This window comes from Gorilla gorilla, chromosome 10 (assembly GCF_029281585.2).
Source record: "Gorilla gorilla gorilla isolate KB3781 chromosome 10, NHGRI_mGorGor1-v2.1_pri, whole genome shotgun sequence".
Lineage (NCBI taxonomy): Eukaryota > Metazoa > Chordata > Mammalia > Primates > Hominidae > Gorilla > Gorilla gorilla.
The window spans coordinates 124,577,671-124,601,255 of NC_073234.2; the positions used below are offsets into that span (position 1 = coordinate 124,577,671).

The 23,585-nt window shown below is 45.7% G+C and overlaps 1 protein-coding gene across 16 annotated transcripts in view; it reads left to right on the top strand.

The window, feature by feature from the left end:
- Positions 1-23,585, top strand: part of ACACB (acetyl-CoA carboxylase beta) — a 155,854-nt gene that overhangs the window by 58,233 nt on the left and 74,036 nt on the right. For all 16 annotated transcript variants that reach the window (XR_008670600.2, XR_008670601.2, XR_008670599.2 and 13 more), the window contains 12 exons: positions 2,893-3,002; positions 3,363-3,444; positions 5,221-5,319; positions 7,013-7,122; positions 7,235-7,345; positions 10,161-10,370; positions 11,844-12,014; positions 15,366-15,527; positions 17,774-17,937; positions 21,375-21,525; positions 21,609-21,712; positions 23,411-23,492. Coding sequence is in view for 13 of the 16 variants with exons in the window: in XM_055358985.2 (XP_055214960.1) it covers positions 2,893-3,002; positions 3,363-3,444; positions 5,221-5,319; positions 7,013-7,122; positions 7,235-7,345; positions 10,161-10,370; positions 11,844-12,014; positions 15,366-15,527; positions 17,774-17,937; positions 21,375-21,525; positions 21,609-21,712; positions 23,411-23,492 (1,556 nt within the window). In the remaining 3 variants the exon portion in view is untranslated. The remainder of the gene's footprint in view (positions 1-2,892; positions 3,003-3,362; positions 3,445-5,220; positions 5,320-7,012; positions 7,123-7,234; positions 7,346-10,160; positions 10,371-11,843; positions 12,015-15,365; positions 15,528-17,773; positions 17,938-21,374; positions 21,526-21,608; positions 21,713-23,410; positions 23,493-23,585) is intronic.

Consider the following 23,585-nt stretch of genomic DNA (forward strand, 5'->3'; position numbering starts at 1 on the left):
GGAACCCCATCTCTACTAAAAATACCTCCCAAAAATTTGCCGGGCATGGTGGCAGGTGCCTGTAGTCCCAGCTCTTCAGGAGGCTGAGGCAGGAGAATTGCTTGAACCCAGGAGGCGGAGGTTGCAGTAGGCTGAGATCACTCCACTGCACTGCGGCCTGGGCGACAGAGTGAGACTGTCTCAAAAAAAAAAAAAAAAAAAAAGCAAAAAAAAAACCAACAGAAGTCAGGTCTTCAGGTCTTTTTGTGCTTCTCCTTAAAATGCATCAGAGGCTGTGTGCTGTTCCCAGTATTAGCAACCTCAGCACCATCCCCTAAGCCTTCCTGCCCCAAGCTCTTCACGGACATGGCCTCATTTGTTACTTACAGCTCTGTTTTACAGATGGCACAGTCGAGGCACAGGGATGTGAATTTATCACTTGTCCAGGGTCACACAACCATCATGTGATGTGGGTGGGATGGGAACCCTGGTCTGGGTTCAGAGCATCATCCAGTGGGTCCTCCCATCTTGGTTAGTCTAAAATTCAAGATTGTCACCCAGGCCTATTAAGTCCCCTCCTGGCTCCATCTCGAACCTCTTGCCCTCCATCAGCCGGGTAGCAGTCACCCTGGCCTCTGGCAGCTCCTGGGCCTGTTGCAGAGTCTTGGCACCTGCTGGAACCTCTATTGAAGGTGCTTCTCCCAGAGCCCTTTGTGCAGTGGACTCCCTCCCCACCCAGCCTGTAGGTCTCAACATGATCATCGCATCTCTCTCAGAGAACCTCATTTATTTTCTTCCTAGCACTGACCTGAGTCTGTAGTTATTGTGTTTATTTTCTTGTTTATCTTCTCCAACATAAAAGAAAAACTGGACAAGGACCAGGAAACCTGTCTGGCCGCTCACTTCATCATCTCTGGAATCTCCCCGTTGGCCGACACTTCTGTGTTTGATAAATATAGGAGGCAGGCAGGCCGGAAGGAACAGCTGCTCTGGGATTTCTTTCTGTGTTTGCATATAAAGTGCCACATTGTTCAGTTTCAGGATCTTAGCAATTCTATAGTACAGATGTCCCAACCCCTGTGTTTGGATTGAGTCTAACTTTTCCTAGTCCAAAACACTGCTCAGTGGCTGTTCTCTGACTTTGGCCTCATTGATGTGTGGGTTTTTGTTTGTTTGTTTGTTGTTGTTTTTTTTCTGAGATGGAGTCTTGCTCTGTTGCCCAGGCTGGAGTGCAGTGGTGCGATCTTGCTCACTGCAGCCTCCACCTCCCGGGTTCAAGCAATTCTTGTGCCTCAGCCTCCCAAGTAGCTGGGACTTCAGGCATGTACCACCACGACTGGCTAATTTTTGTATTTTTAGTGGAGATAGAGTTTCACCATGTTGGCCAGGCTAGTCTTGAACTCCTGACTTCAGGTGATCTGCCCGCCTCAGCCTCCCAAAGTGCTGGGATTACAGGTGTCAGCCACCGCGCCCAGCCAACGTGTGTTTTTTTAAGGACATATTCCTAGACATGGAACTTCTGGCTTAAAGAGCATGAGTATTTTAAAATCAAAACACTGTGTTATGTTCAGCCTTAAAAAGGAAGGAAATCCCGTCATATGTTTCAACACAGATGAACCTTGAGGACGTTATGCTGGTCACAAAAAGTGAAATAAGCCAGTCACAAAAAGACAAATACTGCATGATTCCATGTATAAGGGGTAACTAGAGTAGTGCAATTCATAGAGAGAGAGAAGATCGTTGGTTGCCAAGGACATCAGGGAGGGAGAAAAAGGGAGTTGTTCATGAGTATAGAGTTTCAGATTCATAAAATGAAAAAGTTCTGGACATCTGTTTCACAATATAAATATACTTCACTATTGAACTGTACACTCAAAAAAGGTTAAGGTGGTAAATTTTGTGAGTTTTTTTTTTTTACCATAATTTAAAACTCCCAATTGTATTTTTGTTTGTTTGTTTTTTGAGACAGGGCCTTGCTCTGTCACCCAGGCTGGAGCGCAGTGACATGATCACGACTCACTGTAGCCTCGACCTTCTAGGCTCAAGTGATCCTCCTGCCTTAGCCTCCCAAGTAGCTGGGACTATAGGCACGCACCACCATTCCTGGCTACTTTTTTTGGGTTTTTTTTTTTTTTTTTTGGTGGAGACAAAGTCTCTGTGTGTTGCCCAAACTGGTCTTGAATTCCTGGCCTCAAGTGATCCTCCTGCCTCTGCCTCCCAAAGTGCTGGGATGTCAGGCGTGCACCACCGCGCCCAGCCCTATTATATTATTTAATGGTAAAACAATATTAAGATAAACTTTAAATAGGACATTTTTTAAAAAACCCACCTCTAATCCCAGTCTGTTGACAGATTACTTCCTTCTTCCTTCGTTCCTTTCCAGGCCTTCCAGGCCTTGTCCAGAAACATATCTGTATCACATAATTAAAATCATATTTCATTTTCTTTACATTTTCTTTTCTTTTTTTTTTTTTATTAGACAGAGTCTCGTTCTGTCACCCAGGCTGGAGTGCAGTGGTGTGATCTCAGCTCACTGCTACCTCCGCCTCCTGGGTTCAAGCGATTCTCCTACCTCAGCCTCCTGAGTACCTTGGATTACAGGTGCCCACCACCACGCCCGGCTAATTTTTGTATTTTTAGTAGAGACAGAATTTCACCATGTTGCCCAGGCCAGTTTCGAACTCCTGGCCTCAGGCCATCTGCCTGCCTCGGCCTCCCAAAGTGCTGGGATTACAGGCGTGAGCCACCATGCCCGGCCTTCTCTTTACATTTTCATACATGTTTGTCCATTGTTACCATAGACATCTGCATGGTTCTGCTTTCCATGGCTGTACATAGTCACGTCTTGTAATGTTCTGCCATTGATGTCAGTCTGTCAGCAGTTCCTTCCTTCTCCCTCCCGTTTAATTTCAGAGTACATCAAGATGGCGGATCATTACGTCCCCGTCCCAGGAGGGCCCAATAACAACAACTATGCCAACGTGGAGCTGATTGTGGACATTGCCAAGAGAATCCCCGTGCAGGTAGATGGACCGGGGTGCCCAAGTGTGGCCCCTGAGTGTGGGATGATGCCCCTAGGTTCTAGTTCAATTCCACAGTTCACAAGGGGTGGAGGGTCCAGATCCCACAAGGCTTCAAATTCCTGGGCTGATGTAACACAGAAAAGAGTGTTCAAGTGAGGCGAAGCACATTCTGTTTTTAAAAAAACATTTTATAGACAGGATCTCGCCATGTTGGCCAGGCTGGTCTCGAACTCCTGGGCTCAAGTGATCCTCCTGCCTTGGCCTCCCAAAATGCTGGGGTTACAGGCGTGAGTTACTGTGCCTGGCTGGGAGGCATATTCTTGAAGGAAGATTGTTGCTCACCCCTTTCTGTGTTTGCAGGCGGTGTGGGCTGGCTGGGGCCATGCTTCAGAAAACCCTAAACTTCCGGAGCTGCTGTGCAAGAATGGAGTTGCTTTCTTAGGTAGAGTGTGTCCCCATCAGATACATGGGAATTGGGGCGTTGCTGGGACACTCTGCTGGGTCTGACCCTCTTTCTACTCCTGTCCTGTAAAGCGGAGGTCCGTTTGATTTTCCACCTCACACTTCTGTTGTGAGGAGTGAGTGAGTCCCAGGGTGGAAGGGCACATAGCTAATCTGCCAACTCATGGAATTAGGAGCTGCCCGCTTTTCAAAGGAAGACACACAGGCAGCCAACAAGCATATGAAAAAAAGCTCAACATCACTGATCATTAGAGAAAGGCAAGTCAAAACCAGAGTGAGATACCATTTCTTGACAGATTCTGAGATTGTGGAGAAAAGGGAACGCTTATGCACTGTTGGTGGGAGTGTAAACTAGTTCAACCATTGTGGAAAACAGTGTGGCAATTCCTCAAAGAGCCAAAAATAGAACTACTGTTTAACCCAGCACTCGTGTTACTGGGTATATACCCAGAGGAATATAAAATCATTCGACCATAAAGACGCATAAACACGAATGTTTATTGCAGCACTATTCACAATAGCAAAGGCATGGAGTCAACCTAAATGCCCATCAATAACAGATTGGATAAAGAAAATGTGGTACATATACACCATGGAATACTATGCAGCCATCAAAAATAGTGAGATTATATCTTTTGTGGGAACATGGATGGAGCTGGAGGCCGTTTTCCTTAGCAAACTAACACAGGAACAGAAAACCAAATATTACATGTTCTCACTTATAAGTGGGAGCTAAATGATGAGAACACATGGACACAAAGAGGGGAACAGCAGACACTACTTGAGGGTGAAAGGCGAGAGGAGGGAGAAAAGCAGAAAAAATAACTATTGGATACTAGGCTTGGTACCTGGGTGATGAAATAATCTGTACCACAAACCCCTGTGACATAAGTTTACCTATATAACAAATTTGCACATGTAATTATGTCCATGTCCTTGTGTAGTTTAGGGGAATCATTTACTATCATGTAATAAATCCCTGCTTCTCCTTACCGGTGGGTCTGAAAACAGTCTTGCCCAAATGTGAAGTAGCTCAGTGCGGATCAATACCTGATACTCACCTGAGGTACAGCCGGGAGTCCCATGCCCATTGACATTTTCTTTGTCTGTGGACTCTGAGTACATGTGGGCATCTGTCCTGTCTGACAGTCACCCAGGACTCTCATTATCAGTCTTAATTCCTCTGGAGGTTGATGATCCAGCCCACTGGACAAACTACAGCTCATAGGCCAAATCCAGCCTATGGCTTGCCTTTGTAAATAAAGTTTTATTAAAACATGGTCGTGCTCATTCGTTTATGTATTGCCTATGGCTGCTTTCACCCAACACTGGCAAAGTTGAGTCATTGTGACAGAGACCTGCAGGCTCGCAAAACTGAAAGTATTTCCCATCTGGCTCTTTATAGAAAGAGTTTGCTAACCTATGGTCCAGCTCTTTGAGCTCCTAGCCTACCTCTTTGATCTAGCTTTCTGCCTTCCCTCCAAAGTGAATTTTGCATATGCCACTGTAGCCTAGGTTGTAACTCACAACAGATTTACAATCCACATACGTTGAAAGTAGACTGATGCAATAGCAGACTAACAGATTATTTTTTTTCCCTAACGTGAGGTTAAGCTCCTTGAGAGCTGGGACCAGAGAATTTTCTCTGTCATCTGCTCCTCACCTGGCCCCACCACCGTGCACTCGGTCGGCATTCAGCCTTGAGGGTCTTGTGACTGACCAGATTCTGCTTCCCTTCTTGTCCCCGACTCCTCAGGCCCTCCCAGTGAGGCCATGTGGGCCTTAGGAGATAAGATCGCCTCCACCATTGTCGCCCAGACGCTACAGGTCCCAACCCTGCCCTGGAGTGGAAGCGGTAAGGGACCCTGAGCTTCCCTCTGGGGGAGCTTCTCAGCCCAGTCTTGATAATGTGAATGGTCAGGGTGACAGAAGTATGCTTGTAACAATTATTTCCATTACAAATGTTACTTACTTTTATTTTTTAGTCATTAGCAAAATATTTAAAAATTTTAAATTAGTAAACAAGTGGTATAATTTATTGTAGGCAATTTAGAAAATACAAGAGGTACGAAAAAGAAATGGAAATCATTCATAATCCTATGACCCAGTGTTGAACATTTATTACATTGTAGGTATCTACCTTTCCAACCTTTTTCTGGGCATATTCTTTGAAAAAAAAAAAAAAAAAAAAGACAGATCTTGGCCAGTGGCTCATGTCTGTAACCTCCCCCCAACCCAGTGCTTTCAGCGGCTGAGGGAGGAGGATCACTTGAAGCCAGGAGTTCAAGACCAGCCTGGGCAACATAGCAAGACCCCATCTCTAGAAAAAGTAAAAAAAAAATTAACTGGTTATGGTGGTGCATGCCTGTAGTCCCAACTACTCAGGAGGCTGAGGCAGGAGGGTGGCTTGAGCCTAGGAGGTCGAGGTTACAGTGAACTATGGTGGCACCACTGCACTCCAGCCTGGGTGATGAGACCCTGTCTTTAAAAGGAAACAACAACCCATCTTACATTTCCTAGTTTGTGACTTTTTTTTTCCTCACTAATGAATATCTTTCTATGTAAAAAATACACTTTACACCATTTAAGATGCCTGCATAGGATTATATCTTATGGATGTATCATAATTTACTTAACAGTCCTCATAGTTAAGCAATTTAGGTTGTTTCCAATTTATTTTTTCTAATTTAAAAAATATTCAAAGGAATGGAGCTTTGATAATCTTACAGCTAAATTTATGTGTGCATTTTAATAATTTTCTTAGGATAAATTCCTAACAGTGGAGTTTCTAGGACAAATTAAAAAATAAATAGGACAGTCTCAAAAGTTTCCTATTAAATTTGTTTTTTTCCCCCAAAAGTTGAATTTTAAATTTGGGATGGAAAATTTGCTTTCATTTGTTAAATCTTTTCATGGTTTTGGGAAATAATTATTCACATATAAATGACTCCATAAGGTAGAATTGGGATTTTTTTTTTTGATTTAGATTAATATGGTTGTTGTTAGTCGACTCAGTCTGAGTTTCTTTCCTTTTTTGTTGTTTTGTTTTCGAGACAGGGTCTCACTCTGTCACCCAGGCTAGACTGTAGTGGCATGATCATAGCTCACAGCAGTCTTGACCTCCTGGGCTCAAGTGATCCTCCTGTATCAGCCTCCCAAGTAGTTGGGACTACAGGCCCATGCCACCATGCCTGGCTAATTATAAAATTTTTTTTTGTAAAGACAAGGTCTCACTATGTTGCCAGGGTTGGTCTTAAAGTCCTGGGTTCAAGCGATTCCCCCCACCTCAGCCTCCCAAAGTGCTGGGATTATAAGCATGAGCCACCACGCCTGGCAGTTAGTTTCTTAAGCTTGATTTCTCATTCAAGGTTGGGTTAGTTCTTGAGGAAATGAAAAGCCATTGTGAGAAGCTGAAGGGAGTGTCTGTATTCCGCTGGTCCAGAAGCCCAGGTCTAGCACTATGTCAGCAGGGAGAGGCCCTGTGGTTTCTGGGTTGTGTGTGTTTCTCCTGGATTTGGGAGGAATCAGCTTTCTTTGTGACTCTCCAGGCCTGACAGTGGAGTGGACAGAAGATGATCTGCAGCAGGGAAAAAGAATCAGTGTCCCAGAAGATGTTTATGACAAGGGTTGCGTGAAAGACGTAGATGAGGGCTTAGAGGTAAATGCAGAGCCTGTGGGGGCCAGGGGGGCCAGAACCGAACTGCCTCTGTCCTGGTAGCAGTTGGCAACTGGCTAATCTCTAAAGAGGTCTGTTTGTCCTTTGCACCCAGGCAGCAGAAAGAATTGGTTTTCCATTGATGATCAAAGCTTCTGAAGGTGGCGGAGGGAAGGGAATCCGGAAGGCTGAGAGTGCGGAGGACTTCCCGATCCTTTTCAGACAAGTGAGCAGTTCTTGCTGTGTCTTTTCGCATCTGTCTTTGGGAATTGTTTGTGGGCTGCCAGATTATTTCTCTTAGCATTATTCTGTGATAGTCAAGAAGACGTTTGTAGGAGCTGGATGTATTGTTGTATCGTATTTTGCAACAAACGCGTATATTTTTACTCAGAAAAGCCCATGGTTTTGTGTCGATCTTGACAGAATCTTTTAGGTAGTTCAAGTCTATAAATCAGAAATGATTTCAGAGATACAGGATCAAAATAGCTGTTTGTGACTATGTTGGCCTATAGAGGAATGGGATATTTTATAAATTTTAGTACTCTTGTTATTTCTAATGTTTCTAGATGGTCCATTTTATTTTATTTTTGAGACAGAGTTCACTCTGTCACCCAGGCTGGAGTGCAGTGGCACAATCTCAGCTCACTGCAACCTCTGCCTTCCAGGTTCAAACAATTCTAGTGCCTCAGCCTCCTGAGTAGCTGGGATTACAGGCGTGTGCCACCACACGCAGCTCATTTTTGTCTTTTTAGTAGAGACAGAGTTTCACCATGTTGGCTGGGCTGGTCTCAAACTCTTGGCCTTGAGTGATCCGCCCGCCCTGGCCTCCCAAAGTGCTGGGATTACAGGTGTGATCCGCTGCGCCCTGCCTGATCAATTTTAACTCTAGGAACGAATTGCACATTTACTTACTGGTAGCTAGTTTTCCTCTTTTAAAACGTTATGTCCGTTATCAGCAATGTTTAGAAAACATTTATACTGACAATCTTCCCATTCTTAAAGCTATTTTAATATTTCTAGCTTTTCTTCTAGACCTTCTTCATAAGTATATTTTAAAGAGCTGTATTCAGTCTACACGAAATTTTGCTCTGCATTTAACACATTCCAAATTGTAGATCATGAATATTATTATGTTATTCCTGCCTTGGCAATTATTTTGATGATTACTCAATATTTTATGTGTGGCGATAGCCTTATTTATGAAACCTTTCCTTTTTTGTTAAATGTTTAGCTTATTTCTACTTTGTTATTATGAATAATAATACCACAGTATAATATGATATTTAGTACTATAAATAACACTTAGCTCTTTTTTCTTCTTCTTAATTATTTTCTTGGATAAAGACTTGGGGAGAAAGACTTAGTTAAATAGCACACACTTTACATGCACTTTGAAACACATATCAGTGCATTGCTTTCTAGGAGTTTTACTAATTATACCACTCTTGGTATAATATGTGAATGTTGTATAAAGCAGCAGTTTCACTACCATTGTATCGCTGTTGGGGTGTACAGGTGTTTTGGGGATTTGGGTGGGGGGAAGAATTGATATTAAAAGGGAAGTTGCAGCAGCAGTACAGAAAGTTCACATCTATCCTTCACCCGGTTTCACTCGTTAACATTTTTCATATAACTTTGCAACTAAGAGATTAACATGGGCACTTTTCTGTTTGGTAAACTCCAGACTAGATTGAATTTCATCCGTTTTTGCACCAATGTCCCTTTCCTGTTGCAAGATTCAGTCCTGGATTCCACATTGCATTAGGAGTCATACAGATTTTAAAGCTTTTTTGCTTTTTAAAAAATAGACTTTATTTATTAGAGCAGTTTTAGGGTCACAGCAAAATGGAGCGGAAAGAATAGAGAGTTCCCACATACCCCAGGCCCTCCTGTGCACACAGATGCCCAAGCTTTTTTATTTTACTTATATGAGTGCGCTATGAATATGTTCTTAATGTACAGAGTCAGTCAAGTCAGCCATGTGTTAAGAATAAAAAAGGAAAAACCCTTTTCCCCATTACCTTCCAACTCTCCTTTCTCAGATGTAACCACTATTAGCAGCTGCCAATGGTGCAGGGCTCTTTTCAGCACTGTCACTGTATATACTTTTACATAGACATTCATACAGTCGTTTTATTATTTTTTGCATGAGTTCATCCTATACATTATTGCAAATTTTTTTAAACTTAATTTGTCTTAGAAATCATTGCGCGTGAATACTTTTCACATTGTCTTTAAGAATCTCTAGAAGACATGCCTATAAAACAATGCCTTTCAGCTCTTAACAGGATGAAGTAAGTTTGTCCTTAGATTCCACCCGGGAGAGCTAGCTGAGAAAGTGCAGTAAGTGGAAGAAAAAGACAACCACAGATTAGTGTGTTTTGGTCCCATTTTCATTCAAAGAAACTTTCTCTGTATGTGTTGCTATATGCATAGAAGAAAGCCAGTTTGGACACCAAACTCTTAGTGCAGTATCTTTAGGGGATGTGATTGTGGGAGATTTTACCATTTCACAGAGTTTGACTTAAAAAAGAGAATATGTTGCAGGTAGTGACTATCGGGCTGGTGGTGCAGCTGGTAAAGGAATTTACCAAGACAGTTGTAGGTAAAGGAAGGCAGATTTATTGGAGGAAGTATGAAAATATGTTGCAAGATTGCAACAGGCAGCACAGCAGAGAAGGGGCTATCTGCAAAGAGGCAAGGGCTGGTGGGAGGTTTTATAGGGTGGTGCTGGAGGAGGGGCTGTGAGGTCGTTACGTCCTGGGGTTGTTTGTGATTAGCCATCTCTCGAGCAGTTGTTCATTGTTCTTCCCCACCTGGGGCCCTCCGCCACCTGGGGCCCCTTTCTCCTTGTTACTGTGGAGTCGGGTCTCCACAGAATATTATGTCTTTGAGACAACAAAAGTAAAAGATCAGCAGAGTCCTGGATGAGTACCCTAAACACATCACTGCGTTTGTTTTATGTTCTCTCCTGAGAACTTCCAGAAGCTTCCAGAGCTGGTTTCCCCATGAAGATCAGGTTGCTCTGCTTCCCCCGACAGGTACAGAGTGAGATCCCAGGCTCGCCCATCTTTCTTATGAAGCTGGCGCAGCACGCCCGTCACCTGGAAGTTCAGATCCTCGCTGACCAGTATGGGAATGCTGTGTCTCTGTTTGGTCGCGACTGCTCCATCCAGCGGCGGCATCAGAAGATCGTTGAGGAAGCACCGGCCACCATCGCCCCACTGGCCATATTCGAGTTCATGGAGCAGGTACACTTCTCAGAGCCCAGGGGGCAGCTTCAGAGAGAGCCGTCTCAGCTCAGAGTCAGGAAGAACTTTCTACGGTCAGTGTGGCCGAATGGTGGCATGGGTGCCTAACAAGAGGGACGAGGGCCCATTCTAGAGGTGATTTCAGCATCACACAGGTTTATTGGATTAGCCGGTCTGTGAACTCCCCAAATATTTCTTTTCTTTTTTTTTTTTTTTTTTTAATTGATCATTCTTGGGTGTTTCTCGCAGAGGGGGATTTGGTAGGGTTACAGGACAATAGTGGAGGGAAGATCAGCAGATAAGCAAGTGAACAAAGTTCTCTGGTTTCCCTAGGCAGAGGACCCTGCGGCCTTCCGCAGTGTTTGTGTCCCTGGGTACTTGAGATTAGGGAGTGGTGATGGCTCTTAACGAGCATGCTGCCTTCAAGCAACTGTTTAACAAAGCACATCTTGCACCGCCCTTAATCCATTCAACCCTGAGTGGATACAGCACATGTTTCAGAGAGCACAGGGTTGGGGGTAGGGTCACAGATCAACAGGATCCCAAGGCAGAAGAATTTTTTCTTAGTACAGAACAAAATGAAAAGTCTCCCATGTCTACCTCTTTCTACACAGACACGGCAACCATCCGATTTCTCAATCTTTTCCCCACCTTTCCCCCCTTTCCATTCCACAAAACCGCCATTGTCATCATGACCCGTTCTCAATGAGCTGTTGGGTACACCTCCAAGCCGGGGTGGTGGCCGGGCAGAGGGGCTCCTCACTTCCCAGTAGGGGCGGCCGGGCAGAGGTGCCCCTCACCTCCCGGACGGGGTGGCTGGCCGGGCAGGGGGCTGACCCCCCCCACCTCCCTCCTGGTCGGGGCGGCTGGCCGGGCAGAGGGGCTCCCCACTTCCCAGTAGCCCACCGCCCAGCCTGCCGCCGTGTCCAGGAGGGAGGTGGGGGTTCGGCCCCCCGCCTGGCTGGCCACCCGGTCCGAGAGGTGAGGGGCGCCTCTGCCCGGCCGCCCCTACTGGGAAGTGAGGAGCCCCTCTGCCCGGCCAGCCGTTCTTTTCTTTTTTGAGACAGAGTCTCACTGTGTTGCCCAGGCTGGAGTGCAGTAGTGTGATGATAGTTCACAGCAGCCTGTAACTCCTGGGCTCAAGTGATCCTCCCACCTCAGCCTCCCGAGTAGCTGGGACTACAGGAACATGTCACCATGTCTGGCTAATTTTTAAAAAAATTTTTTCATAGAGACAGAATCTTGCTATGTTGCCCAGGCTGGCCTTGAACTCCTGGCCTCAAGTGATCCTCCCGCCTTGGCCTCCTTAAGCGCTAGGGTGATAGGCATGAGCCACCACACCTGGCCAGTCCCAAAATATTTCACATGTAGCAGGTGCTCAGTCTGCATTTGGTGAAGGAACTGATAGTCACCATTTACAGTTCCCTGAAAATACCTCTGGAACCCCCTTGGCCTCTTTCTGTTTCTTCACAGTGTGCCGTCCGCCTGGCCAAGACCGTGGGCTATGTGAGTGCAGGGACAGTGGAATACCTCTATAGTCAGGATGGCAGCTTCCACTTCTTGGAGCTGAATCCTCGCTTGCAGGTGGAACATCCCTGCACAGAAATGATTGCTGATGTCAATCTGCCGGCCGCCCAGCTACAGGTGAGAAAACGGGCTCGGGGCCCTGGGACTTCTCTGCCCTGGGTCAGGGGTCCATGTGCTGCTCCCATTAGTCCATCCCACCCATTTCTTGGCCGACTGTCCCAGGGGAATGACTGGCCAAAGAGCACTTTGAGAAATGTTTCTTAACCTTGTTATCATTATCACTCCCTGCAAGGATCCTTTGGACACATTTTATATCCTAATCCCTGTCTTGTGAAATTTTAATATCACAAATATACCACATACCTGTTTGGATATTGTAGATATATCTGTGCTTTATTCATGAAAAGAGTGAGATTTTCTTCACTCCCAAGAACAAATATTTGTCTCTTCAGAGGCAAAGTACTAGTCTAGGCTGGTCTCAAACTCTTGGGTTCAAGCAGCCCTCCCACCTCAGCCTCCCAAAGTGCTGGTGTTACAGGCATGAGTCACCATGCTCATCCTTGAGCTTCTTATGTATTCTTGCTATTAATCCCTCGTCAGGTGGCTAGTTTACAAATGTTTTCTCCCATGCTGTGGATTGTCTCTTCCCTTTGTTGATTGTTTCCTTTGCTGTGCAGAAGTTTCTTAACTTGATGTGATCCCATTTGTCCTTTTTTTGCTTTAGTTGTCTGTGCCTTTGGGGTATTACTCAATAAATTTTTGCCCAGACTGATGTTCCTGAGAGTTCCCCCAATGTTTTCTTCTAGTAGTTTCATAATTTCAGGTCTTAGATTTAAGTCTTTAGTCCATTTTGATTTGAAGAATTTGATTCTTCATTTATGATTCTGCATATGGATATCCAGTTTTCCCAGCACCATTTATCGAAGAGACTTTTTCCCCATTGCATGTTCTTCACAAGTCTGTCAAAAATGAGTTCACTGTAGATGTATGGATTTGTTTCTGGATTCTCTATTCTGTCCCACTGATCTATGTGTTTGTTTTTATGTCAGTACCACCCTGTTTTGGTTACTGTAGCTCTGTAATATAACTCATAGTCAGGTAATTTGATTCCTCCAGTGTTTGTTCTTTTTATTCAGGATGGTATTGGCTATTCTGGGTCTTTTGTGTTTCCATATAAACTTTAGGATTTTTTTTCTATTTCTGTGAAGAATGTCATTGGTATTTTGGTAGGGATTGCACTGAATCTATAGATTGCTTTGGGTAATATAGCCATTTTAACAATACTGATTCTTCCAAACCATGAACATGGAATATCTTTCCATTTTTGTGTGTCCTCTTCAATTTCTCACATCAGTGTTTTATGCTTTTTATTATAGAGACCTTTCACTTCTTTGGTTAAGTTTATTCCAGGGATTTTATTTTGTTTGTAGCTATCATAAATGGAATTACTTTCTTGATTTTTTTTTCCAGACCATTCGCTCTTGGCATATAGAAATGCTACTGATTTTTATATGTTGATTTTGTATCCTGTAGATTTACTGAATTTGTCAATTCGAATTGTTTTTTTGGTGGATTCTTTAGGTTTATCCAATTTTAAGATTATATCATCTGTAAACAAGGATAATTGGACTTCTTCCTTTCCAATTTGGATGTCCTTTATTTCTTCTCTAAATTGTTTTCATTGTTTTCTTCCTTCCTTCCTTCTTTCTTCCCATAATGGGGTCTCATTACGTTGCCCAGGCTGGTCTCCCTCCCTTCCTCTTTTTCTTCCTTCAGCAGAATTTTTTTAAAAGTTTTCTTTATTTTTTTTTTAGTTTGAAAGATTTCAAAAAAGTTGCAAGAATGATACAATTAATACCCATACGCCCTGCATATAGATCCATCAGTTGCCACATTTGTTTTGTCTCTCTTCTGTCTGTTTGTATAATTTTAGGGGGCTCAATCTTTTTTTTTTTTCTTTGAGATGGAGTCTCGCCCTTTCACCCAGGCTGGAGTGCAGTGGTGCGATCTTGGCTCACTGCAACCTCCACCTCCCAGGTTCAAGCGATTCTCCTGCCTCAGCCTCCCGAGTAGCTGGGATTATAGGTGCCTGCCACCACACCCAGCTAATTTTTATATTTTTAGTAGAGACGGGGCTTCACCATGTTGGCCAGGCTGGTCTTGAACTCCTGACCTCAACTGATCAGCCCACCTCGGCCTCCCAAAATGCTGGGATTACAGGTGTGCACCACTGTGCCCGGCCGTGGGCTCAATCTTTTGAGCAATGGTTTGAGTGAACCTTCGTAACATATGGCCTCTGAATACTTCATTCTAAAGGCCTCCTAGAACAAGAGCATTCTGGTCCAATGCCCTAGTGCAATTATGACACTTGAGAAATAGAGCATTGATACCACATCTATATCTAATATATACCATTCACATTAAATATTTTCCCTGTTGTTCCAATAATGTCTTTTTGTAGCTGTTTTTTGTCTCTTAAATCCAGGATCCAACCCAGGGTGACACATTCCATTTTATTTTCATGTGTCTTTAATCTCTTTAATCTGAAAGCATTCTGTAGTCTTTTTTCATCCTTGACATTGGCATTAAAATTTTTTTTTTTTTTTTTTTTTTGGTGATGGAGTCTCGCTCTGTCACTCAGGCTGGAATGCAGTGGTGCAATCACGACTCACTACAGATTCAACCTCCCAGGCTCAAGTGATCCTCCCACCTCAGCCTCCTGAGTAGCTGGGACCACAGGTGCAAGTCACCATGCCTGGCTAATTTTTTTTTAATTTTTTCTGTAGAGATCAGGTCTCATTATGTTGCCCAGGCTGGTCTCCAACTCCTAGGCTCAAGCGATCTGCCTGCTTCAGCCTCCCAAAGTGCTGGGATTACAGGCATGGACACTGGCATTTTTGAGGAGCTCAGGCAGAATGTCCCTCACTGGATTTCTCTGATTGTTTCTTCCTGGTTCGATTCCTGCTACACATTTTGGCAGAATACTACACAGGTGTTGTGTCCTTAATACATCCCATCATGAAGCCTGTTAAATGTGATCATTTGGTTAAACTGGTTCCATAATTGTCTACTTTTTACCCATTCTTCATGTCCAGTTTCCCCTTCGGGTGCCCTTTACAAAAACTTCCTTTAACTCTGCAGCCAACATGGTTGCTTCTCACCTTCCCTAGCTCTAAAAGTCTAGTGCTTTTACTTGATGCATGTATTTTCTTGTTGTGTGATGTTGTTTCATAAACATTTTTCCTTTTCCCAACTGTACTATTTGCTCCACTGTGAAAAGTTCATGTCTTATGGCTTTTTCTTTCTTTGGCTCTCTGGCCACAGTAGAGCACCATGTTGTCTATCGAGTAGTGTCTGTATATCCTAAATCGTTGACTGAACCTCTGTTGCATCTACCACTGTGCCTGGTGTTTTGGGGCCGTGTTCTGGTAGGACTGACGGTCTGTGGGTTGGATCTCTTGATTTTAGATCGCCATGGGCGTGCCACTGCACCGGCTGAAGGATATCCGGCTTCTGTATGGAGAGTCACCATGGGGAGTGACTCCCATTTCTTTTGAAACCCCCTCAAACCCTCCCCTCGCCCGAGGCCACGTCATTGCCGCCAGAATCACCAGCGAAAACCCAGATGAGGCAAGTTATGGGGGCCCCTGTGTTTCCACCATCTCAGATCTCCCAGCATGTGGGGGACCCTGGATGTTAGCCTGGGAAGAGACACCCACAAGCTATCCAGGCATCTCAGTTTACAAATGGGGAAACTGAGGCATGGGAAGGGACATCCCATGGTTTATTTGATTATTGGATTTATTGGATTTTTATTTTTATTTATTTTTATTTTTTTGAGATGGAGTCTTACCCTGTCACCCAGGCTGGAGTGTAGTGGCGCGATCTTGGCTCACTACAACCTCTGCCTCCCAGGTTCAAGCAATTCTCCTGCCTCAGTCTCCCAAGTAGTTGGGATTACAGGCGCCCGCCACCATGCATGGCTAATTTTTGTATTTTTAGTAGAGACGGGGTTTCACCATATTGGCCAGGCTGGTCTGGAACTCCTGACCTCGAGTGATCCACCCGCCTCGGCCTCCCAAAGTGTTGGGATTACAGGCGTGAGCCACCACACCCGGCTGGATTTACTGGATTTTTGGATTATTGCCAGGCTCTGGGCGTAGCCTTCCCATGTCTCAGTGCTCACTTATAGGACACTACTGCTGCTGGACATTGTCACCCCACATTACAGGCAAAGAGCCTGGGGTAACTTGCTTCCTGTCTCCCACCTGGGACCTGCTGAGACCCATCAGTGGACTCCAAAAGCCATGCCTATCTTTCGGACAAGCAGCCAGGTTTAGAACCCTAGTCCTTGGATTTCTGGCCCCATGTGCTTTTTGCCACAGTATGAAGTCTGGCTCATTGTAGAGAGTCCCTTTGTGACTTGGCCTTACTTAGGTCTTAAAAAACAAACCAACTGGCATCCCTTACAGTTTACATGCATACCGACCGTTGATTGTCACAGGACTCATCAATCTACTACAACTTAATTGCTTAATTATTACACTCAGGAAACTGGGGGTAAGAGAGGGTACACCTCCACCCCTTTTAATTAAATAATTTTAAGCTAGGGTAGCTGTATTCATTTGGGGTTCTTGGCTGTGAACCAAACACCAACTCTGGTGGACAAGCAAAAGGGGGATTTTTTGGAGGGATGATGGCTCGTTCCCAGGTTCCTGGGAGGATGGAGGACCAGGTATGGTAACAGCCCAGGCACTTGGGTCGCTCCATCTCTCACCTCTACATACCTCTCCCCAAATCCTTCATCCCTTAGTTCAGGAGCCCTAATCCCAGTGAGAGGTGCCATGTCCACCCACTCTTACCAAAATTATACTTAGAGGGAGACGGGCCGTTCTCCCAGAGGGAATCAGGTGTGTGTTGGCAGCAGCCTGGCCGATGGGGTGAGGAAAAGGGGGATGGAGGGAGGGAGGGAGGAAGGGGTAGGAAAGGAAGGAGGGAAGAGGGGAGTGAGGAAGGACGAAGGGAGAGAGGGAAGGAGGGAGGGAAGGAGGAAGGAAGGAGAGAAGAAAGGAAGGAAATACCAACGAAATGGCCTCTTCCCTAGCAGCAAGGGCCCTGCCCAGGATGCCCTGGATTTCTTCACCTGCAGAGGTTTTCATTATCCAGAATTGGAAATCTAACCTGTCTTCACTTTTATTTAAACTTTTTATTTTCGAAATGTCAAGCATATGAAGTCAGAATGTCCCTTCACTCAGCTCCAACAATCATCAACGTTCGCCCATTTAACACCTGCACTACCATCTCTGTCCCAACTTGCTTATTTTATTTATTTATTTATTTATTTATTTATTTATTTGAGACAGATTCTTGCTCTGTCACCCAGGCGGGAGTGCAGTGGCATTGTCATGCCTCACTGCAGCCTAATCTCCTGGGCTCAAGAGATCCTTCTGCCTCAGCCCCACAAGTAGCTGGGACTACAGTTGTGTGCCACCACACCTGGCTAATATTTTAATTTTTTGTAGAGATGGGGTCTCCTGATGTTACTCTGGCTGGTTTTGAACTCCTGGGCTCAAGTGATCCTCCTACCTCTGCCTCCCAAAGTGCTGGGATTACAGACATGAGCCACTGCGACTGACCCAACTTCGTTATTTTTTTACAGTTAAAAAAAATAAGAATTATAGGCATTGAGGCACTCATATGGGTACACCCATGAATAGATACATCCATACCTGTAACAAGAGATATCAGTGTTTTATTGACTACCCTAAGCTTTTGGTTAGCGTAGGGGTTCTTGGGTTTTCCCAGGACTGAATTCTGATGAAAATATATCTGGAGTAATGATTTCTTCCATTTTGCATTTTCTGTCCGGACTCCAGGGTTTTAAGCCGAGCTCCGGGACTGTCCAGGAACTGAATTTCCGGAGCAGCAAGAACGTGTGGGGTTACTTCAGCGTGGCCGCTACTGGAGGCCTGCACGAGTTTGCGGATTCCCAGTTTGGGCACTGCTTCTCCTGGGGAGAGAACCGGGAAGAGGCCATTTCGTCAGTATCTCCTTCCTTCCTTCCTTCCTTCCCTCTCTCCGTTCTTCCCCTCTTCCTTCCCTCTTTCTCCTCCCTTCCTTTCTTCTTCCATCCCTCTCAGCCTTTCTCCTTTTTTCCTTCCTTCCCTTCCATTGCCTTCCTGCCTTCCTTCCTTCCTTCCTCCCCTCTTCTGCCCTCCCCTCCCCTTCCATCCCTTCCCCTCCCTTCCTTCCTCCCTTCCTTTCTCCTCCCCTTCCCTTCTTTCCTCCCTTCCTCCCTGTCTTCCTGCTTTCTTTCTTCCTCCCTCCTTCCTTCTTTTCCTGACTTCTCTGCTTTCCTCCCCCTCCTTTTCTTCCTCCTTCTTTCCTTCCTTCCTTCTTTCCCTCCCTTCCCACTTCCTCCTTTTCCCAATTCCTTCCTTTAAGAAACGAAACAGTCCCCTGGGGCTTCAGATACAGGAGCATTTCAGGAGACCAAGAAAAGTAAATCACAGGGTAGGCCCCATTTTAAATACCCTGTGCTTGAAGTTCAAGATCAAAGCCTGTCCTTTTCCTTTATTGAAGATCCACAAAGTAAAATAAGTGCACCAAGGTCATTTGGTCTTGAGCTTATAAGAGTTCTAGCTTGAAGGAGATCTGAAGATTGTTCTAGGAGATACCCAAAGTGTAAAAGGTGCTAAGTACTATAGCTGAAGAAAGGGGGAGGGAAACTCCTTTACATTTAAACCTTATCAGTAGTTCCCTAATGGGTTGTATTTCACACCGAAGACTAAATTTTAAGGAGTGTGTCCTGCTATGAACCACCCACCACCCTGAGGCCTGTGACAGCAGCCCCATGTCCCCAGCTCAGCCAAGTCCTCCCATACTTGTGATAGTTTCTGCAGAGCTGAGAAGCCCACATTGACAGAGGGACCCCCAAATTCTGACACACCATCTCCGACACTTCTCCTGACTTGACATGGGTGTGGAAAGGTATAAAACTAGTTTACTTTGTAATTAAATGTGTTTGTGTGGGTAACTGCCCTTCGAAGTGAAAAAATCCCAAAGGCCTTAGCATTAAAATCTGACATGGGGCACTTAGCCACGAATTAAATTGAGTTGGGCAGTTTTGATGATCAGGTTTGCTTTGCCAGCTTAGAATAATTAATTTTAATCATGCTTAGTGAAAAATCAAGATCCTTGAAGTTTATGGAAGATTGCAGCAAAAAGGGCCTACTTAATAGGAGTAGGTGGAAGACAGGTCAGCCAGCCCAGACCCCTCCGAGTGAAGTGACCTGTGGCTTGTCACATGCTACCAGTGGACCAACCGCAACTTCAACAGAACTCACAGGCAGAAATTCCAGCTTTTCTTATTGCTGTTAGTGAGAGTCCAGTAGGGGGATCAACTGTCCTCGTTTTCCTGGCACCGGTTTCTCAGGTTGAAGGACTTCCCAGTGCTAAAATGGGGACCGCCCCAAGGAAACTGGGACAAATCACTCACCCGTGAGGCCAGTGGGTTAACTCTCAGACCCAGCTTCCAGACCCACAGCTGACTTTTCATGGCCTATGGATACCCTTGTATGACCTCACTGGGTCTTCATTTTCTCACCCCCAAAATGGGGTCATCAGTGTCCTTCCCCGTTACCTGCTGACAGCACACAGGATGCTGCAAGACATGAAAGCTTACTCGGCCAGGCACAGTGGCTCATGCCTGTAATCCCAGCACTTTGGGAGGCCAAGGTGGGCAGATCACTTGAAGCCGGGAGTTCAAGACCAGCCTGGCCAACATGACGAAACCCCGTGTCTACTAAAAATACAGAAATTAGCCAGGCATCCTGGTGGCCGTCTGTAATCCCAGCTACTCGGGAGGCTGAGGCAGGAGAATTGCTTGAACCTGGGAGATGGAGGTTGCAGTGAGCTGAGATCGTGCCATTTCACTCCAGCCTGGGCAACAAGAGTGAAACTCTGTCTCAAAAAAAAAAAAAAAAGAGAAAAAGAAAGCTTTCTCTCCCAGAAGAAGAGGTGTTCAGATACCTGCCCACACTCACCATGAATTCAAAGGGCTCAGCTTCCCGAGTAGCTGGGACTACAGGTGCGTCCCACCATGCCCGGCTAGTTTTGTATTTTTAGTAGAGAAGGGATTTCTCCATGTTGGTCAGGCTGGTCTTGAACTCCTGACCTCAGGTGATCCACCCGCCTTGGCCTCCCAAAGTGTTGGGATTACAGGCGTAAGCCACTGCACCTGGCCTGAGGTTTAGCTATTTGAACTGGTGCTCTTGGAGATTTGGAGTCTGTGTGTTGGGGAGAGGCAGCCATGGGACCCACCAGGCCCCTGAGCCAGGTGACAATGCCGTCCATCTGCAGGTGCACCCCACACACACCAGGCAGAGCAGCTGTGTGGAAGGTGAGAGGGTGGCACCAGCTCTGGGGACAGGAGATTTGAATAGGTCAAGGGAGAGACAGAGGCGGTGACCGATTTTCCCTTTGTTTTTTTCTTCTTTTAAGAGATAGCGTCTCACTGTGTTGCCCAGGCTGGAGTGCAGTGGTGTGATCATAGCTCACTGCAGCCTCAAACTCCTGGGCTCAAGCGATCCTCCCCCTTTAGCCTCCTGAGTAGCTGGGACTACAGTCACATACCATTACGCTTGGCTGATTTTAAAATTTTTGTAGAGATGGCGTCTCATTATGTTGCCCAGGCAGCTCTTGAACTCATGCCTCAAGCAATCCTCCCGCCTCAGACTCCCAAAGCAGTGGGATTACAGGCATGAACCACCATGGCTGGCTGGTTCTTTCTCTACTAATCATTAACTATTATAGTCAATAATTATAACAATAATAACTAATCATGTTCATTGTAGTTAACATTTATTGATCAATGACCATGTGCATTACATGGATTGTCTCATTTCAATTCTCGAACACCCTCATGAAGTCAGGGCTGTTTCTCCATTTTCCATATGAGGAAACTGAGGCCCAGAGTTCTAAAGTCACTTGGCCAAGATTAGCCAGGCAGTAAACCCTGGCGCTGATTCAATGCACTGGCTGTGTCAGTCAGAGCCCTCTCTTAACTCCTGTGCTTTTCTTTTCCTTTTTTTTTTGGAGACAGAGTCTTGCTCTGTCGCCCAGCCTGGAATGCAGTCGTGTGATCTCAGCTCACTGCAACCTCTGCCTCCCAGATTCAAGTGATTCTCCTGCCTCAGCCTCCTGAGTAGCCGAGATTACAGGTGTCCTCCACCATGCTGAGCTAATTTTTGTATTTTTGGTAGAGATGGGGTTTCACCATGTTGGCCAGGCTGGTCTTGAACTCCTGACCTCAAGTAATACACCTACCTCAGCCTCCCAAAGTGCTGGGATTACAGGCGTGAGCCACCACACCCGGCCACTCCTGTGCTTTTCTAGTTCTCTGAACCACATCATTGCAGCAACTCTGTTGATGTATGCATGAATTTGGAAAATGATCCATGTGCCTTTCCCTTCAAGGAACATGGTGGTGGCTTTGAAGGAACTGTCCATCCGAGGTGACTTTAGGACTACCGTGGAATACCTCATTAATCTCCTGGAGACCGAGAGCTTCCAGAACAATGACATCGACACCGGGTGGTTGGACTACCTCATTGCTGAGAAAGTGCAGGTAGGGAGTGAGCTGCCTGTGTCTCCCCTCTGGATGGCTGAGACCGCGGCTTCCTGAGGATACTGAAGTGCATTTTCTCCTAGGCGGAGAAACCGGATATCATGCTTGGGGTGGTATGCGGGGCCTTGAACGTGGCCGATGCGATGTTCAGAACGTGCATGACAGATTTCTTACACTCCCTGGAAAGGTAGGGGCTGTGGCAGTTCCCTTCTGCTTTTGTGATACATGTTAGCGGCTTAGGAGGCTGAATCTGTCTCCTTTATTTGTGTGGCCAATTAGTCACCAGGCAATTGGTGAGTCTCTCTTCCGGTCTTGCCTCTGGGAAATTCCTCTACGGATCAACCTAGGCCACCCTTGAAGAGACCGTGGGTTAGGGAATGTGATTCTCTAGGCCAGGGTGGCAGTCAGTGTACAGGCTGTTGTGTACGGATCCATGCTGACTTGTGTAAGGTACATCATAACAGTCAGGAGTTCTGAGTTCAAGGAGGTGGATTTGGGAAGCAAAGCGGCTTAAAGGTCATCTCTACAAGTGGGTGCATTCCCAGACCCTCACCAGAATCAGAGGGTCATCATGAAATGGACCAGAATGGAAAGCAACCAGGTGATCTCTGTTAGGATAGGCCGAGGTTTCTCAGCCTCAGCACCATTAACATTTTGTGCGGGATGCTTTTTGTTTGGGAACCTGTCCCATGCATCATAGGATGTTAGCAGCATTCCTGGCCTCTACCCACTAAATGCCAGGAGCAGCCCTTCCCTCTGAGTCATGACAATCAAATGTATCTCCAGACATTGCCCAATGTCCCAGGGTTAGGAGCAGAATAATCAGCCCCAGTTGAGAACTGCTGCAAGAGGCAAAGGAACTATCAAAAAGAAAATAAAAGGATAAACTTTTTTTTTTTTTTTTTTGAGACAGAGTCTTGCTCTGTCATCCAGGCTGTCACCCAGGCTAGAGTGCAGTGGTATGATCACAGCTTACTGCAGCCTCGACTTCCTGGGCTCCAGTGATCTGCCCACCTCAGCCTCCCAAGTAGTTGGGACCACCGGTGCATGCCATCATGCCTGGCCAATTATTTTAACTTTTTGCATAGATGGGGTCTCACTATGTTGCCCCCCAGGCTGGTCTCAAACTCATGGCCTCAAGCAATCCTCCTGCCTCAACTCTGAAAGTGCTGAGATTATAGGCGTGAGCCACTGCGCCTGGTAAGAAATGTTTTTAGTGCTTGGTTATGCTTTTGAACGGTAGTAGAATCACAGTCCCTGCTCTGGTTTCTTTCATAAGCAGAAGGCAGGATCCCATATGTGAAATTTTTCCAAGAGACCATTATGGATTTTGCTCCTGAAAAGCCTTTGTAAGATTTCAAATCCCTCAGCAAGTGCTGATTCCTTAAGTTCTAAGCAATATCAGGCTGCTCAGGGTGATTCAGGTTCTGTGCGTGACTTTTAATCAGATTTAGCTTTTTTTTTTTTTTTTTTTGAGACATATCTCGCTCTGTCACACAGGCTGGAGTGCAATGGTGCGATCTCAGCTCATTGCAACCTCCGCCTCCTGCATTCAAGCAATTCTTGTGCCTCAGCCTCCCGAGTAGCTGGGATGACAGGTGCATGCCACCACACCTGGCTAATTTTTGTATTTTTAGTAGAGATGGGGTTTTGCCATGTTGGCCAGGCTGGTCTTGAACTCTTGGCCTCAAGTGATGTGCCTGCCTCAGCCTCCCAAGGTGCAGGGATTACAGGCGTGAGCCATCGCGCCCGGCCCAGGCTTAGCATTTTTAGTGCAGTCAGGTTTGCTGATGCAGAGAGTTGCATAATTTTTTTAAATGCAAGGGATGGCTGTGGAGTTCTCAGTCCCTCCCAAGGCTGACCACAACCCTGTCTTTTCTTTCAGGGGCCAGGTCCTCCCAGCGGATTCACTACTGAACCTCGTAGATGTGGAATTAATTTACGGAGGCGTTAAGTACATTCTCAAGGTAAATGCCCCTGTGCCTCTCCAATGTCTCCAACACTCTGCAAGCTTCAGGGAGTTTGTTTCTTCCATGAACCATCCCTGGAGTGGATTTGCT